The sequence below is a fragment of the Peromyscus maniculatus genome, chromosome 7 (genome assembly GCF_049852395.1).
Source record: "Peromyscus maniculatus bairdii isolate BWxNUB_F1_BW_parent chromosome 7, HU_Pman_BW_mat_3.1, whole genome shotgun sequence".
Classification (NCBI taxonomy): Eukaryota; Metazoa; Chordata; class Mammalia; order Rodentia; family Cricetidae; genus Peromyscus; species Peromyscus maniculatus.
The window spans coordinates 32,813,644-32,829,390 of record NC_134858.1 but is presented as its reverse complement, the minus strand read 5'-3'; the positions used below and the strand labels follow the sequence as shown (position 1 = coordinate 32,829,390).

The 15,747-nt window shown below is 47.0% G+C and overlaps 1 protein-coding gene across 5 annotated transcripts; it reads left to right on the top strand.

Moving 5' to 3' along the window:
* The first annotated feature begins 263 nt into the window (after positions 1-263).
* Tirap (TIR domain containing adaptor protein) lies at positions 264-15,239 on the top strand. 5 transcript variants are annotated; one of them, XM_076575980.1, is made up of 6 exons: positions 267-397; positions 965-1,068; positions 11,186-11,247; positions 11,390-11,536; positions 13,024-13,644; positions 14,193-15,239. In XM_076575980.1, exons 4-6 carry the CDS (start codon positions 11,470-11,472, stop codon positions 14,210-14,212), a joined length of 708 nt encoding a protein of 235 aa, XP_076432095.1. In that variant the 5' UTR covers positions 267-397; positions 965-1,068; positions 11,186-11,247; positions 11,390-11,469; the 3' UTR covers positions 14,213-15,239. The 5 variants fall into 5 exon arrangements, with proteins under 5 accessions (XP_076432098.1, XP_076432095.1, XP_076432094.1 ...); XM_076575979.1 differs by having other exon boundaries at positions 306-397; positions 933-1,068; XM_076575981.1 differs by lacking the exon at positions 267-397 and adding an exon at positions 510-670.
* The last annotated feature ends 508 nt before the right edge of the window (positions 15,240-15,747 follow it).

Genomic DNA, 15,747 nt, shown 5'->3' with positions numbered 1-15,747 from the left:
GCCTGTGGGCATCAACATTAAAAGGAACCCCCTCCCGAGGGCTGGCCTGAATCATTTGTACCTCTTAACCTACCTTGAGAGACCTTTGGTAAAATGCCTCATTTTCCTGCGCCTCCCTTGCTGGAGGAGTTTTCTCCCGGTTCCCTTGCCCTCAGAGGGGACAAACGGGCTCAGGGCTTCACAGTGAGGAGCTTTAGCCTAAGCGTGGAGGCGGCCAGGCAGTCTGAGCGACGCGGGCGGGCGAGCGCCCCCTAGGGTCCTGCAGGAGAGCGGGCGGGCGGGCGCGGGCAGGAGGGCGGCTGGTGCGGGCAGGAGGGCGGCGACCTAGGAGCTTCCGGAAGCCGGGGAGCGGGCACTTCCCGGGCGAGCCTGCAGCCCGCAGCGCGGGGTCGCGCAGGTGAGCGGGCGCCGGGGCGGTGGGCGGCCGGGCCCCGGGGGTCGGGCCCTTTCCCGGGACACCGCTTCCCTGCCCCGCCCCTTCCAACCCGCGGTCCAGCACTCCCCGGAAAGCCGCCCCCTTCCTGTGGCACCCGAGCCGGCGCGGGGCTGTTAGTATGGCAAGGGCTTCCGCAGCCTGGCCGCGTCCGGAGGCTCTCTCGGGCTCCTGGCAATCTCTGCTCTGGTCTCAACCTGGCCCCTGCTCTTGGGTTTGACTCTGTGGCAGTGTTCTGTAAGAATGTCACCTTATTTAGGGTTAAGAACCGACTGGGCGTTGCTACCACGGTCCCTTAATGGGCGTCTACCAGGGACGACTACCGTGCCAAGAACTAAAGGGACACGGGGAGTAGGAACAGTGCGGTCCTTAGGTCCACGGGGCGGCAGGTAATCTAGACACCCGAGAAGTGCCAACTAGAGAGGGAAGTAGGGAGTGCTCCAGCTGACAGACTTACTCGGGAATGACTCAGAGGAAACCTTGCCTGCTTTGTTTTCAGGCTTTAGGGAACCTTGCCTGCTTTGTTTCCAGACTTTAAGAAACAATACATAACGAACATATGGAAAAGTGCACAGACCCTGAGTCCCGCCAAACCGCTTTTCACAGGCTTGCTTGTGTAACCTGCATCCAGAACAGTAAGTCTATGTATGCTCATTGACGTATAATGTTCTGCAAAAAGATGGACTGTGTGTTGTTTACCCGTTTTACTGAAGGACGTGCTTGTTTTCATCTTTGGCTTATTTTGAGTAGTGTGACTTCTGTGCGTTTGCTTGGTTTGATTATATAGGGTGCAGCAGCTTTCCAAAATAGTTGTGCTTGGGGCTAGAGCAAAGGCTCAGTGATTAAGAGCACGGGGTGCTCTTCCAGAGGACCCTGGTTCGATCTTCAGCACCTCCGTGGTGGCTCTCAAACATCTGTAACTCCAGTTCCAGATGATTCGATCTTCTGGCCTCTGCAGGCTCCTGCCATGAAAGGGGTACATAGACATACACACAGCAAAACATCCAGACACATTAACTTTTTTTTAAGTTAAAAAAAAAAAAAAAAGTTGTGCTTCCTGGGTACCACCGCAGACACCTGTAATCTCAGCACTCTGTGGTGGAGGAGAGAGGAGGTAAGTTCAAGGCCAGCCCAGGTTAGCCCCACACTCCCAGCAGCGGGGTGTGTGCTCCCTCCCTTCTGTCCTTATCAGCCAGTGTCCAGCCTGTAGCTGTTCATTCTGCTGACTGCACAGCTTTGATGCCCCGAGGTTTCAATTTGCATTTCTGTGAGGACTGGTAAACCGAGCATCTTTCTGTCTGCTGGTCATTTGAATATCCTTTCTGTAAAATGACTGTTCAAGTCTTCTCCTCCCCATTTGTGTCTCTTAGCAGTTTATGTGAGTTCTTGAAATATTTGGGGTTTAAGGCATTTGTTAGATACGTCTCAGTAGATTGCCCTCCTCACTTTCCTAACAATATCTTTGGGGCAAAAGTCTTCACGTTAATGTTTTCCAATTTATCATTTTCCCCTTATACAGACTGTATCACATTTGAATTTTTTTAAACAAAAAAAATTTTATTAAAGTATTTTCTATTCATTTTACATACCAACCACAGATTCCCCTGTCCTCCCTCCTCCCATCCCCCAGTCCTCCCCCACAATCCACCCCTCATTCCCACCTCCTCCAAGGCAACGTCTCCCATGGGGTGTCAGCCAGCCTGGTACACTCAGTTGAGGCAGGTCCAAGCCCCTCCTTTCTGCAGCTGGCTTTTTTTTTTTTTTTTTTTTTTTAAATGCTGAATGCCTTTTATGGAGGGAGGAGGTCTTAAATAATATGGGCTTACAGCACAATGGGAGAACCCGGGAGGGCAGAAGTTTGCTACTGATGTTTTACAATCTTGCCTCTAAGCTGTTAACGCCCATTATGCAGGATACACAGACAAGGAACTTCCCTTAAGCATTCAGGAAGGTGGAACCTGGCAGGAAATTAGCATAGAGAGAATATCAAGGTCAAGGTCAACAAGCAAGGCAACAGTTACCCAAAGGGGGGGGAGGGGCCAGGGCCCCACAGGTCCCCCATTTACTAAAAAATGAGCTTCTGACTTAGGTTGCGTGGGACGTCAGCAGGTCACCTTACCCGTCATGGAGACGCCTGCCCAGGCCACACAGGTGCTCTGTCTTAGGTTGGTGAGTGCCCCCCAGGAATTACCCGTCTCTGAATACTCATTATCATACAGGATCAATCATGTGTGAGCTGCAGAGTTAACTGCTGCCAAAGATCTCAAAGCGGCGCTGGGCTTGCAATCTGTGTGTTCGACACAGAAAAGACCAACAGAGGTCCTATCCCACCCATAGCCAGTAGGCCAAAGGCAACTGAGCCTTACATGTTAATGTTTTCCAATTTATCATTTTCCCCTTATACTGTATCACATTTGAATTTTTTTTTAAAGCCAGACATAATGGTTCTCACCTGTACTTTCAGCACTCAGGAGGATTGCTGTGAGTTTGAGACCAACCTGGCCTACATTCTGAGTTCTAGGCCACCCTCTACAGAGTGAGACCATGTCTCAAAAAATTTCTTTTCTTTGTCTACTCCAAAGTCAGAAATCATGTTATGTTTTCCTATAAGATCTTTATTGTCTTGCTAGTCACAGCTATCTCTAATACCCATTTAAAATTTTAGCCTGGCGGTGGTGGTACATGCCTTTAATCCCAGCACTCAGGAGGCAGAGCCAGGCAGATCTCTGTGAGTTCAAGGCCAGCCTGGGCTATCAAGTGAGTTCCAGGAAAGGCGTAAAGCTACACAGAGAAACCCTGTCTCGGGGGAAAAAAAAATTAGTTTGTGTGTCTTGAGATGTAGATTGAGATTAATATTCCCCACAATACTATCTAAGTAGACCTAATACCATGGATTGCAAAGAGCACCTTTCTAGGGCTGGTGGTGTAGCTCAGTTGGTAGAATTCTTCCCTGGCATGCACAAAGCCTTGGGTTGGATCCCCAGTGTGACATAAAACTGGGCTTGGTAGCCCCTGCCAATAATCCCAGCACTTCAGAAGTGGAGGCCAGAGGTTCAGAAGCTCAATGTCATCCATCCTCAGCTACATCACAAGTGGAAGCCAGCCTGGGGGTCAAACAAACCTTATCTCCAAATAAGGAGGAAGAGGAGAGAAGGCCATCATCTTTCTCTATGGAACCTCAGTGTCACCATGGTGGTGAGGTAGGAGACTGTTGAGATGCAGGTCTGTTTAGTGACACTCTGGTTTTATATATATTTATATTTTTCCCTTCCCAGTCAGTCATTCTGCCTTAGCTGCTGTTGCTTTGCAGGAAGTCCTTACAACTCTGGTAGTACACAAATCAGCAGTTGTCTTTAAAATCTTAGGTACTTTTCACAACTTTTACCCACAAAGTCTTTTTAAACGTGTATTAAAAGTGCTCATTTGGGGATTTGAGATGTAGCCTAGTGGTAGAGTGCTTAGCATGTGCTGGATTCCATATCTCCAGCACTACTTAAAAAAGAGAGGGATAGGGGAGAACCATTTTTAAGCTCAAGGGGCATCTAATATCTGAAGACATGTTTTGTTTTGTTTGTTCGTTTTTTGTTTTTTTTTAAGATTTATTTATTTTGTATATAGCATGTATGACCAGAAGAGGGCACTAGACCAGAAGAGGGCACTAGATCTCATTACAGATGGTTGTGAGCTACCATGTGGGTACTGGGAATTGAACTCAGGACCTCTGGAAGAACAGTCAGTGCTCTTAACCTCTGAGCCATCTCTCTAGCCCCTTGTTTTGTTTTTATAGACAGGTTTCTCTGTGTAGCCCAGGCTGTCCTGGAACTCACTTTGTAGACCAGGTTGTCCTTGAACTCAGAGATCTGCCTGCCTCTGCCTCCTAAGTGCTGGGATCAAGGCTGTGCACCACCACCTCCCAGCTGGTTTGGTGTTTTAAGACAGGGTTTCCATTCTGCAATCCTGACTGGTCTAGAACTCACTTTGTAGACCACACTGGCCTTAACACATAAACACACACAGAGATCTTCCTGCCTCTGCCTCTGTCTCCTGAATGCTGCTGACACAAACTATGTTGAGTGCCCGCATATTTACACAAAATCCACAGCAAAATAAAAACAAGACAAACACACCATTTAGTTATACATCTATCTATATGTATATATGTATATATCACATACATATTTGCAGAACAAAGGCAATATTTTTGAACTCAGAAACTGAAGCATACTAAGGATCAGTTTGAAAAATCCGGCAATATTAAGTATGCTGTGACTCCTGTTTGGCTGGTAGGGTGTTTCTATATGACTAAATATAGCTAAGCATTTATATTTTCCTGCCTTTGAGGAAGTCACAATCCTCCTTCCTTAGTCTTCCAAATGCTGGGATTACAGGCATGTGTCACAGTACTCAGAAAAACCTTTAAATTTATAACTAAGTTAAAAATAGTGGGTGCTTTTATTCATATGGATACATACTTTTTGACATTTTTATTCTTCAGAACTTATAAATTGTAGTATGGAAAGTAGTTTGGAGTTTATCTCACAGAAACAATCATGAAATTTGACGGGCACTTTTAATTTATTCACTGCCAGCCAGGAAAGGAGGCGCATGCATGTAATACCAGCACATGGGATGTGAAGGCAGGAAGATCTGGAGTTCAAAGTCACTCCAGGCTACAGAGTGAGTTGGAGGCCAATCTGCACTATAAGAGACCCTACCTTAACTCCTCCCACAAAATAAAAATAAAGAAGTAAATAATTTCACTGATTATAAATATCAGCAATTTATTTGCTTTTAAAATTAGAAAATGTGCCGAGTGGTGGTGGCACACGCCTTTAATCCCAGCACTCGGGAGGCAGAGCCAGGCGGATCTCTGTAAGTTTGAGGCCAGCCTGGACTACCAAGTGAGTTCCAGGAAAGGCACAAAGTTACACAGAGAAACACTGTCTCGAAAACCAAAAATAAATAAATAAATAAATAAAAATAAAATTAGAAAATGTGGCACACGCCTTTAATCCCAGCACTAGGGAGGCAGAGCCAGGTGGATCTCTGTGAGTTCGAGGCCAGCCTGGTCTACAGAGTGAGATCCAGGAAAGGTGCAAAGGTACACAGAGAAACCTTGTCTCAAAAAACCAAAAATAAATAAATAAATAAAAATTAGAAATGTATTAGTAGTGTGGGGGGGGGTGCACATGCCATATGTGTGTATGGAGACCAGAGGACAACTTTGTGGAGTCGGTTCTCTTATGTGGATTCCGAGGATAGAACTCGGATCACCAGGTTTGTGCAGAAAGCTTTATCACCTGAGCCATCTTGCTGACCCCCCCCCCAGACTTGCCTCAAAATCTCTATGTAGTCCAGGCTAGCCTCAAACTCATGATCTCCCTGCCTCAGCTTTCCTAGTGCTGGGATCATAAGCATACACCACTGTTGTCAGCTTTCAGGTTTTTGTTTTTGTTGTTTTTTGCACTTGGGATTGAACCTAGAGCTTCATGCATGCCAGGGAAGCACTGTATCACTCACTGAGTTACATTTCCAGGCTTTCACTGTTCATATAAATAAGACCTGATGTGGTGTCACACACCAGTAGCTCTAGCACCTGGGAAGCTGAGGCAGGATCAAAATTTTATTTTTATGGTTTTTAAAGTTTATTTTTTTGTGTGTGCATTGGGTGTTTTACCTGCATGTATGTCTGTATACCACATATGTACTAGAAGAGCCTAGAGGAGGGTCTTGGATCCCCTGGAACTGGAGTTATAGATGGTTGTGTGCTACTATGTGGGTGCTTGAAATCAAACCAGGGTTTTCTGGAAAAGCAGCCAGTGCTGTTAACCCTGGAGCTATCTCTCTAGTTCTATGATTGCAAATTTAAAACCAGCATAGACTACATAGCAAGAGTCTGTCTTAAATATTTACATATATACATATGTATATACTTATGTATATATGTATATACTTATGTATACATATATATGTATATACACAAGTATATATAATGTGTATTTTGTGTGTTTATATATACATATTATATATATGCATATACACATAAAAATCACATTAAGTATATATGCATATATATATAAAGTTGACCATCTAGACTAATGCTTCCATGTATCAGAATTTTCTAGAAAAACTCATAAAACTTAGGCTTTCTAAACCACCCAATAAGAATCTCCAAGAGTATCTTTGTATTTTGCTTTGCTTTTCCCTAGGGGGATTGTTTCGTGTGTGTAAATAATAATAAATAATATCTGTTTTGTTTTGTTGAGGAGGAGTTTCAATTTCTAGCCCAAGCTAGCCTGAGATTCACTATGTAGCCCAGGCTGATCTTGAACTAGAAATGATCCTCCTGCCTCAGCTTCCTAAATCCCTAATAGGATTATGGGCATGTGCCACCATGCCCATTTCTCGTGCTGGTTCTTTTTTGAGGGAGTTCCTTGCTAATTTTCTATGAAATCTATGTCATTCTCTATAAAGTGAATCTTTGAGGTACATGTCATTCTGCTTTATGTGTGTTTTTTAAAAGAAAGTGTGACTTCTTTTGAGTCCCGGTGAATCAGAGAATAGACAAAGCTGGTGAGTAGACCTTCCAGCTGGAGGGTTGGGTTCATTGTCTTATCTGCCTGACGTGTGTGACTTGCTATGTGGTGACTGTCACTCTGCGTCTTGGAAAAGTTAAGTCATGTCTGATTGCGCCCCAGCCTTGGCTGCAAAAGAACTCACAGTGAAAAAGGAAGGTACATGAGGTTTTATCCAGGAAGCGTATGGTTACTGGAACTTATCTGCCATCTTGCACAATTATCCTCACAGATGCTGGTATTTCCTGAGCTTACACTTTTCCACAATGACAGTTAAAGGGCATATCGTACCCCCACACCCACCCCTGCTTCCAGTGGGTATGCTAAACAGCTAAACAGTTGACTCGATGCTCCTCCTGCTCCCTTTTCTTCTCCTCTTCCTCTCCCCTCTTCCTCGCCTTACCTCCGCAGTGCGGGCCTCACCTGTGCCTGCTGAGCAAGCACTCTACCTCAGTGCTACTTCGCCAGCCCTAGTTTTTTTTGCTTTTTGTTTTTTGTTTTTTCTAAAACAATAAAAAAAGGCAGTTGCCCAAAATCAGGATGTGCTGTGAAAGGGTAAGTTATTTCAAAAAACTTGCTTCCTTCCTTCCTCCTGCTCCTCCTCTTCACTCTCCTTCTCTTCCTTTTTTTTTCCTTTCAGTACTAAGGATCGATGCAGGGCTTTGTATATATATGTTAAGTGCATGGTCTATCCCTTAGCTGCACCCCCAGGCCAGCTTCATAAAACTTTTATATCTATATATTCAAGTTGAATATCATATTATGTGATTTTCTTTGTTCCCATATTATTTTTTATGTCGTCTTAAACTTCAGAATATTGTTTTTTTAAAAAAATAAGTGATTCTCCAGTTTGTATCAAAGGCAAACAATACATTTTCTATTAAAACAAAAATTGAGAAAATCTTTAGAGAGTATCAGAGTTGAGTGATCTTATGTGTACTGCCAGAGAGAAAGACATCTTTTTATTTATTATTTTTTAGATTTATTCTGTTTTATTTGTGTGCCCATGTCTGTGTAGTGTATGCTACGTATGGAGAGGTGCCCTTGGAGGACAGCTGGCGTGACAGGCAGTTGTGACCCACATGGCAGCTGGGAACCAAACAGGGTTTGTCTTGAAGGAGCAGCAAGCTCTGTTAAGCACTGAGCCATCTCTCCAGCCCCTGGAAGAGATACCTTGAGTGGTTTCCTGAAGGTGTAGAAAGATGGCAGCCCCTGGCCACGAACAGGCTTTCAAAACCTGCCGGTGGTCTGAGGCACTGCAGAGACACCACCACTCTTAGCTTGTCAGAAACCCAGAGCACACGAGGACGGAGAGGATCCATCCCATCGACACAGACAGCCCGCGGAGGGACGGCCCGCGGAGGGACGGCCCGCAGAGTGTCCTCCTCTGTGGTCTGACTGCTTCTCTCTTTCAGCACTCTGACTCCAGAACTCATCCCTCTCCTTTTTGCTCTGCGTTAGTCAGACAAGTACCTTCGAGAGTTACTGACGGGAGGAGTTACTACACAGCGCTCATGGCCTCAGAGCGTTGAACTCATTGTAGTGGGAGGGTATGGTGGAGCAGAACAGTTTGGGTCATGCTAGCTCTGAAGCCAAGAGAATGCAGGAAGGAGACAGGGCAAGGTCTAACCCAGGAAGGGCACAGGGCAAGGTCTAACCCAGGAATGGCACAGGGCAAGGTCTAACCCAGGAAGGGCACAGGGCAAGGTCTAACCCAGGAAGGGCACAGGGCAAGGTCTAACCCAGGAAGGGCACAGGGCAAGGTCTAACCCAGGATGGGCACAGGGCAAGATATAACCTGCAAGGACACACCTCCAGTGACCCGCTTTTCTCAACTTGGCTACCCTTCTACCTGTCCACCTCCCAGCCATGTCATCAAATTCTGAGTCCATCAAGGGATTGATGCATTCATTACATCAGCGCTCTGTGTTCTGATCATGTCGGGGGGCACCCTCACAAACACCCCATGGGTGCCTTCCTAGTCTCTAGGCATTTCTCGTTCTAACCAGGCCGGCAGTTAAGATAGTCACCACATGGCTGTTGCTGTAGCAGTGTGCGTTTCTTGAACTGAGGTACTTGTTTATTAATGTCCAACACAGACTTAAACGTTTTTTAAATTTATTTATTTTGTTTTGTTTTTTCGAGACAGGGTTTCTCTGTGTAGCTTGCTTTGTAGACCAGAGCTGGCCTTGAACTCACAGAGATCCCCCTGACTCTGCCTCCCAAGTGCTGGGATTAAAGGCGTGCGCGGCTGCTGCTGCCACTGCCACCGCTGCTGCCCCCCCCCCGCTCCCCCCTTACATTTTTAAAAATTTGAAGCCTCTGACAGTGTGTCTAATTACCAGATTTGTTTCTCTATGAATTCCCAGAGGGAACTTTTGTTATGGAACTTTTACAGATCCAGTAAAAAGCCAGAAAGCAGCCCTGTGGTCTTCACTCCAGCTCCCGCACCCAGCTCTCGACCAGTCCTTCAGCTGGACAATCTCCTCCAGAATGTAGGGCTCTCCTGCATTGGAACAGGCACTGCCCCGACAGAGTCTTTTCCCTAAAACCAAAGCTCAAAGACCTCCAGAGTCAGAACCGCTCTGTCCTTGGAGCGTGAAGAGAGCACAGCAGTGCATTCCTGGTCCTTCGAGTTTTCATACAAGTTCTGAAGCAATTCCATAACCTACTCCCCCCCCAAAAAAAAAAAAAACCTTCTGGAGTCAGAGATAGCACTAACTAAAGACCAGTTTGGGGAAGATTAACATTGTACTATTGAGTCTTATAAACCAGATATATCCCTCCCGTGCCTAGGGCAGTGGCTCCATGAATCAATGTGCTTGCTGTGCTAACCTGGGGACCTGAGTTCGATCCCCAGAACCTGTGGTGAAAGGAGGGAACCAGCTTCCAAAAGTTGTCGTCTGTCTTCCACGGTGTGCTGTGGAATACCGTGTGCCTGCACATCTCTCTCTCTCTCTCTCTCTCTCTCTCTCTCTCTCTCTCTCACACACACACACACACACACACACACACACACACACACACACACACACTTTAAAATAATTTAGGACTAAGGGATAAACTCGTAAAAGGAGTGGGTTTTAAAAGTACTAAGGACTGCCAGGCAATGCCACCCTTAATCCCAGCACTTAGGAGGCAGAGGCAGGTGGGTCTCTGTGAGTTCTAGGCCAGTCTGGTTTACAGAGTGAGTCCCCAAGACAGCCAGGAGTACACAGAGAAACCTTGTCTCAAAAAAATAAATAATAAGTTAAAAAATAAAAATAGAAGTACTAAGGACTAAGTTCCCTCCCATAGCTAGATTATTGGAGACAATGCCTCACTATACATCCCTAGGTAGCCTGGAACTCACTAGGTAGCTAGCCCAAGCTGGCCTGAATTCACAGCAGTCCTCCTGTGAGTGCTGGGATTACACGTGTGTACCACCACACCCTCCTGTTCGTTTTCTTTTAAGATAGGGTCTCAAAACTGCTGCTGGTGCACATCTGTAATCCCAGCACTCGAGAGGCAGAGGCAGGTGGATCTCTGTGAATTCAAGGCCAGCCTGATCTACAGATCAAGTTCCAGGACATGCACCAAAGCTAAACCCAAAAAACAAACCATAAAAACCAACCAAACAAACAAAAAAAGATTAGGGTCTCAATAGATTTCTGAAGCTGATCTAAACTCATAAATACAAGTAATCTACCTGCCTCAGTCTCCTGTGTACCTGAGACCACAGGTGTATGCTACCACATCTGGATAAGAACATACTGATCCACAATGCTTTCTTAACAATTTTTTATACACGAGGTACTGTTAGTACATTACATAAATTCCTTCATGTTATTCGCATGGTAATGCTGAGTTGCAGTTTCCAGCATCACAGATGGAGACACCAAAGCCTGGAAAGACTGTTGAAGGCCACGGTCAGCATGAGGTGAAAATCCATGAAATCTGTGTGTAGCCAGCAGCCGTCACCATTTTATGACATTGGTTCCTTAGCTGAGGGGTAAGGGCTAGGTGAGTGGGTGGATGGGGTTAGGGGAAGACACACAGAGGAAATGTAAGACTTGCTTCAAGTACTCCTACTGCTTAGCACTCATCCACCTGTCCAAATGACCAGTGCTTCTCCCAATTCAGCATGGACACAGGAAGTCCTTCTAAAGAGCTGCCTGTCTTCTCTCTGTTTTCCCAGATCCCAAACGCACCGCTGGCCAAGTGAAGCAGAGAACAGTCACTCGACCAAGTTTGTACCTTGTAAGTCTGGTCACATGTCACAGATCTGCGTCATTTCCCTGGTCCCATGAACCTATGTAGAAACGGCGTCATTAGGGACTAGGAGAAAAGCAGAACTTCCAGGTAGGTAAGCACGGTTTTTGTGATTCTCTGTCCCTGGCAGGATGGCTGTTCCATGGCTCTGTCCCCTCCTGCCACTCCCCCGATGCCTGCTCTCCCAGGGTTAGTTTGGAGGCCTGCACTATGGCTTCATCGTCCTCTGTCCCAGCCTCTCCTGCACAGTCCAAGAAGCCTCGAGACAAGATAGCTGGTGAGTGGAGCCTGTCTCCTAGTTATGCTCTGGTTCCTGAGAGAGTAATCCCCAGTCTGCTGGGGAGGTGAGAAGGCTGACTTGTCCAGACTCAGAGGAGAGATGCAGAAAGGCTGGTGTTGGGGACAGAGCTGCCTGCCGGTGAGATGACCCAGAGCGTCATGGAGAGGGGGGAATAAGGGATGTGGGATGGATTCGGCAGACCTTGGTTTCACATGTTTTCTGGCCTGCTTGGTCTGCAAACCATTGTGCTGAATGCTGAACATGGTGTGTCTTGTCATCTGAATCCTTTCCCAGAACTGTTCAAAGAAAGGAAACAGGAAAGAAAAAATGAAACAATCCCCAGTACGGCTGTGTTTTAATAATGTGGAGTACTTACAATTTATCTTCAGGAACTAAACAAACTCATTTTATAGCTGAGGCAATGGAGACCTAGGCCAGTTTGCATAAGGTCTTAGAGCAAGCAGTATGGCAGGTCTACAGTCACATCTGGGGCCTGGCACATGGGGCTTCTGAAGTACCAAGCTCTGTGTCACCTGGGAGCTCTAATAGCCCTTGGCCTCTGAACAGCAGGACAGTCCAGTGCCCGGGACCTTTTTCTTCTTTTATGATTACTCATTAGTATGAGTAACCATACCAATGCTGCCTTGAACTTGCCATTGTAGTTGAGGTTGACCCTGAACCTCTGATCCTCCGATTCTATGTCCCAAGTTGTGGGATTACAGGCATATATCACTGTACCCATCTTCCCTGGCCCTTCCCATTCTTACCTTATCTCAGTTCATCTCCTCTCAGGGTTGCAGTGAGGCCTTGGGCCTGATTAATACTTATCTGTAGATGTCCACTTAGACAGGCAGTTGACTACTCTGGTTACAGAGCCTTCCGATCCAAGTGGGCTCTGGATAGCAGATATCAAATGACCTACAACAGAACAAGGCCATCTATATTTCATTTTATTATTAAATTATTAATTTATAATTCAATAAATTGTTTTATTCTAATTTAAAATTTTATTTTATTTTTCAGAGAGGGTCTCACTATGTAGCCCTGGCTGGCCTGAAACTCACTATGTAGACCAGGCTGGCCTCGAACTCTGCCTCCCAGGATTAAAGGCATGGGTCACCATGCACAGCCAATTTTACTTTATTTTTTAAAAAAAAACTCACTGTTTTTTTCAACCTGGCCTTGAACTACCCCTCCTGGGTAGCTAGGCCACAACAAACACTACCTCACCATGGCGACTCCATTAAGGCCGCCCTTCTTAATTGGGCTGGTAAAACACTTGGACAGGATTCGGGTTCCCTCAGTATTGGAGAACCTTTAAAGACAGCAGGAACTCTCAGGCAAGACCTGAGGGGTGTGCCCAACAGCAGGCTAGCAGCAGGACAGAGGGCAAAGTGAAGCTGGCAGAGTCCCACCCATTGTCTTTGGGGGAGGGGCTTCAGCTTGCAGGCAGCAAATCTCAGCTCCGTCTTTCCTCCCTGTAGACTGGCTCAGGCAGACTCTGTTGAAGAAGCCCAAGAAGATGCCGGTCTCCCAGGAAAGCCACCCCAGTGATGGCTCACAGACAGCCACACAGGACGGTCTCCCACCCCCAAGCCGCAGCTCACCCCCTAGCTGCAGCTCACACCCGAGCCGCAGCTCAGGATTGTCTCCTACCCTGCAACCAACACACATGGACCCCAGCAGCAGCAGTGGCCGCTGGAGCAAAGACTATGATGTCTGCGTATGCCACAGTGAGGAGGACCTGGAGGCCGCCCAGGCGCTGGTCTCCTACTTGGAGAGTAGTAGCAAGGCCAGCCTGCGCTGCTTCCTGCAGCTTCGGGATGCAACTCCAGGGGGCGCCATTGTTTCTGAGCTATGCCAGGCACTGAGTAGTAGTCACTGCCACGTGCTACTCATCACCCCAGGCTTCCTTCGGGACCCCTGGTGCAAGTACCAGATGCTGCAGGCCCTGACGGAGGCCCCGGGGGCGGAGGGTTGCACCATCCCCCTGCTATCCGGCCTGACCAGAGCCGCCTACCCGCCGGAACTTCGATTCATGTACTATGTGGACGGCAGAGGCCAGGATGGTGGCTTTTACCAAGTCAAGGAGGCTGTCATACGCTGTAAGATATAGGAGGGCCTGGAGGGGGTGAAGAGTCAGCCAGTGTCTATATCAGGACCTTAGGAGGCAGTCTCCGTAGCTCCAGGAATTGAAAGAGCTTCTGGAGAAGACCGTCACCCGTTAGCACTTGAGTTACTTGGGCATGTTACTTAGCCCCTCTGAACCCTGGATTTTTCACTGTTCTTTAGGACCCCCTTACTGCAGAATGAGCACATGTCAAGTATTCATAACGGGCAGGGCCTAGCACAAACGGAGTCCTCAATTCATATCAATTAGCAAATGGTGTCAGTGATAGTGATGGGTTTCTCTCTGAAACTGGATTAGAGGTGTGTTCCAGCAGCTGTGCGGGGGTGACGTCAGCTCAGCCCTGCAAAAAACGGTAAAAAGGTAAAAGAAACCAGCTGCGGCCTGTAGTGTGTCCGGGAGGGACATGCTGCGGGGGTGGGTCGAAACTATGAGGAAAGCAAGAGGGGAGGACCCGACGGGGAGGAACAGCTGCTGGGTTTGGGGACAGTGACAAGCCTTGTGATTCTCTTCCGTCTCTTTCAGATCTGGAAACCCTAAGTTGACACTGAAGTTGTCAGGAGAAAAGCCAGAAATAGCTCACACCAGGTGCTGGATTCCAGTAGCTATGGCAGGAGGCTTCAGGAGCCAGAGCCAGCTGCACTCTGCACAGGACATGGGATCAGATTGCCGCCAGCTTCCATTACTGTGGGCTCCAAAAGAAGGCCAGGCAGAAGATGGGGACCTCCCCCAAGGAGACCAGGAGGAAGATGGGGACTCCCCAAGAAGGGCAGGAGAAAGCCAGGGACTCCCCCAGGAAGGCAACAAGGAAGTCATTGAGTTGTCAAGAGATTGTGATATCAGGAGAGTCAGCAATATCTTGTCTGCTGCTTCACTGGACAGGAAGCTGACACATAGCTGTCTTCTTCCCCCCAGAAACAGGCACTGGGGTAAATAGGTACCATTCTTCAAGAGGGATGAGCCTGATTGATGAGCTAGAAGTCAATGCTCTTCCCAGTTGCCTAGGGAAGCCGGGAAGAGGTGGTGGGTATCAGGTCCTTCCCACACACTCACACTACTTGTAGCTCCTTCCCAGAGACGTCAGCCCACTTCACAAAGCCGGAAGAGAGGCACATCCAGCCCCACACTGGGTTTCACTAACTGACAAATGTCATTTGAAATGCAAACCCAGCCGGGCAGTGGTTCTACCCTAGCAGGGTGCAGGGCTCAGCTTCTTCACCTGGACCCTGTGACACATAGGACCTCCTCAGACGTCTGCTAGAAGAGCCCATGCTTCATAGCACCTGTCTCTGTTGAACGGGCAGGAACCAGTGTGTACTCCCAGGGAGAAGCAAGGTGTCACCTGTCTATGTTGAACGGGCAGGAACCAGTGTTTACTCCCAGGGAGAAGCAAGGTGTCACCTGTCTATGTTGAACGGGCAGGAACCAGTGTGTACTCCCAGGGAGAAGCAAGGTGTCACCTGTCTATGTTGAACGGGCAGGAACCAGTGTGTACTCCCAGGGAGAAGCAAGGTGTCACCTGTCTATGTTGAACAGGCAGGAACCAGTGGGGAAGAAGGTGTCACCTGTATTCTCAGTAAGAACAGAAACGTGGTCAGCTGCCATTGTCTTCCCTGGTCCTTTCACCATGTCCCCTTACTGAAAACAAATTATTTTTAAATTATGATTTTTTTTGGTTACATACAAAATACTCTAAAGGATACGATACCGTACTCATGCACCTACCACCTTGATATATATAAAATACAATAAGAAAACCATATTCCTAACATGCTTGTTTTCTTTGTGTTCTGAATTCTAGGCCCCTCATGTTTCCTAACAAAAATAACCAATATTCTGAATTTTGAACTTGTTTTGAGCTTTTCTGTATGAAATTTCTGTAGATATATGCATCCCAGCAAAACGTTATTTATTTTTATGACTTTATCTTTTATGCGAATTGCATGACAATGCAGTTCCCTTTGTGTGACATGTTTGTGAGGTATGTTCACGCAGTTGTGTCACTCATGAGTTTCCTTTTGTTTTAGGTCAGCGTTCTCAGCCTGTGGGTCGAACAGCCCTTTCACGGGGGTCGCATGTC

Coding starts and splice junctions, on each gene's coding strand:
- Tirap (XM_076575980.1), top strand. CDS start 11,470: ATGGCTTCATCGTCCTCTGTCCCAGCCTCTCCTGCACAGTCCAAGAAG. Junction 11,537..13,023: donor GCCTCGAGACAAGATAGCTG/GTGAGTGGAGCC, acceptor TCCTCCCTGTAG/ACTGGCTCAGGCAGACTCTG. Junction 13,645..14,192: donor CAAGGAGGCTGTCATACGCT/GTAAGATATAGG, acceptor CGTCTCTTTCAG/ATCTGGAAACCCTAAGTTGA.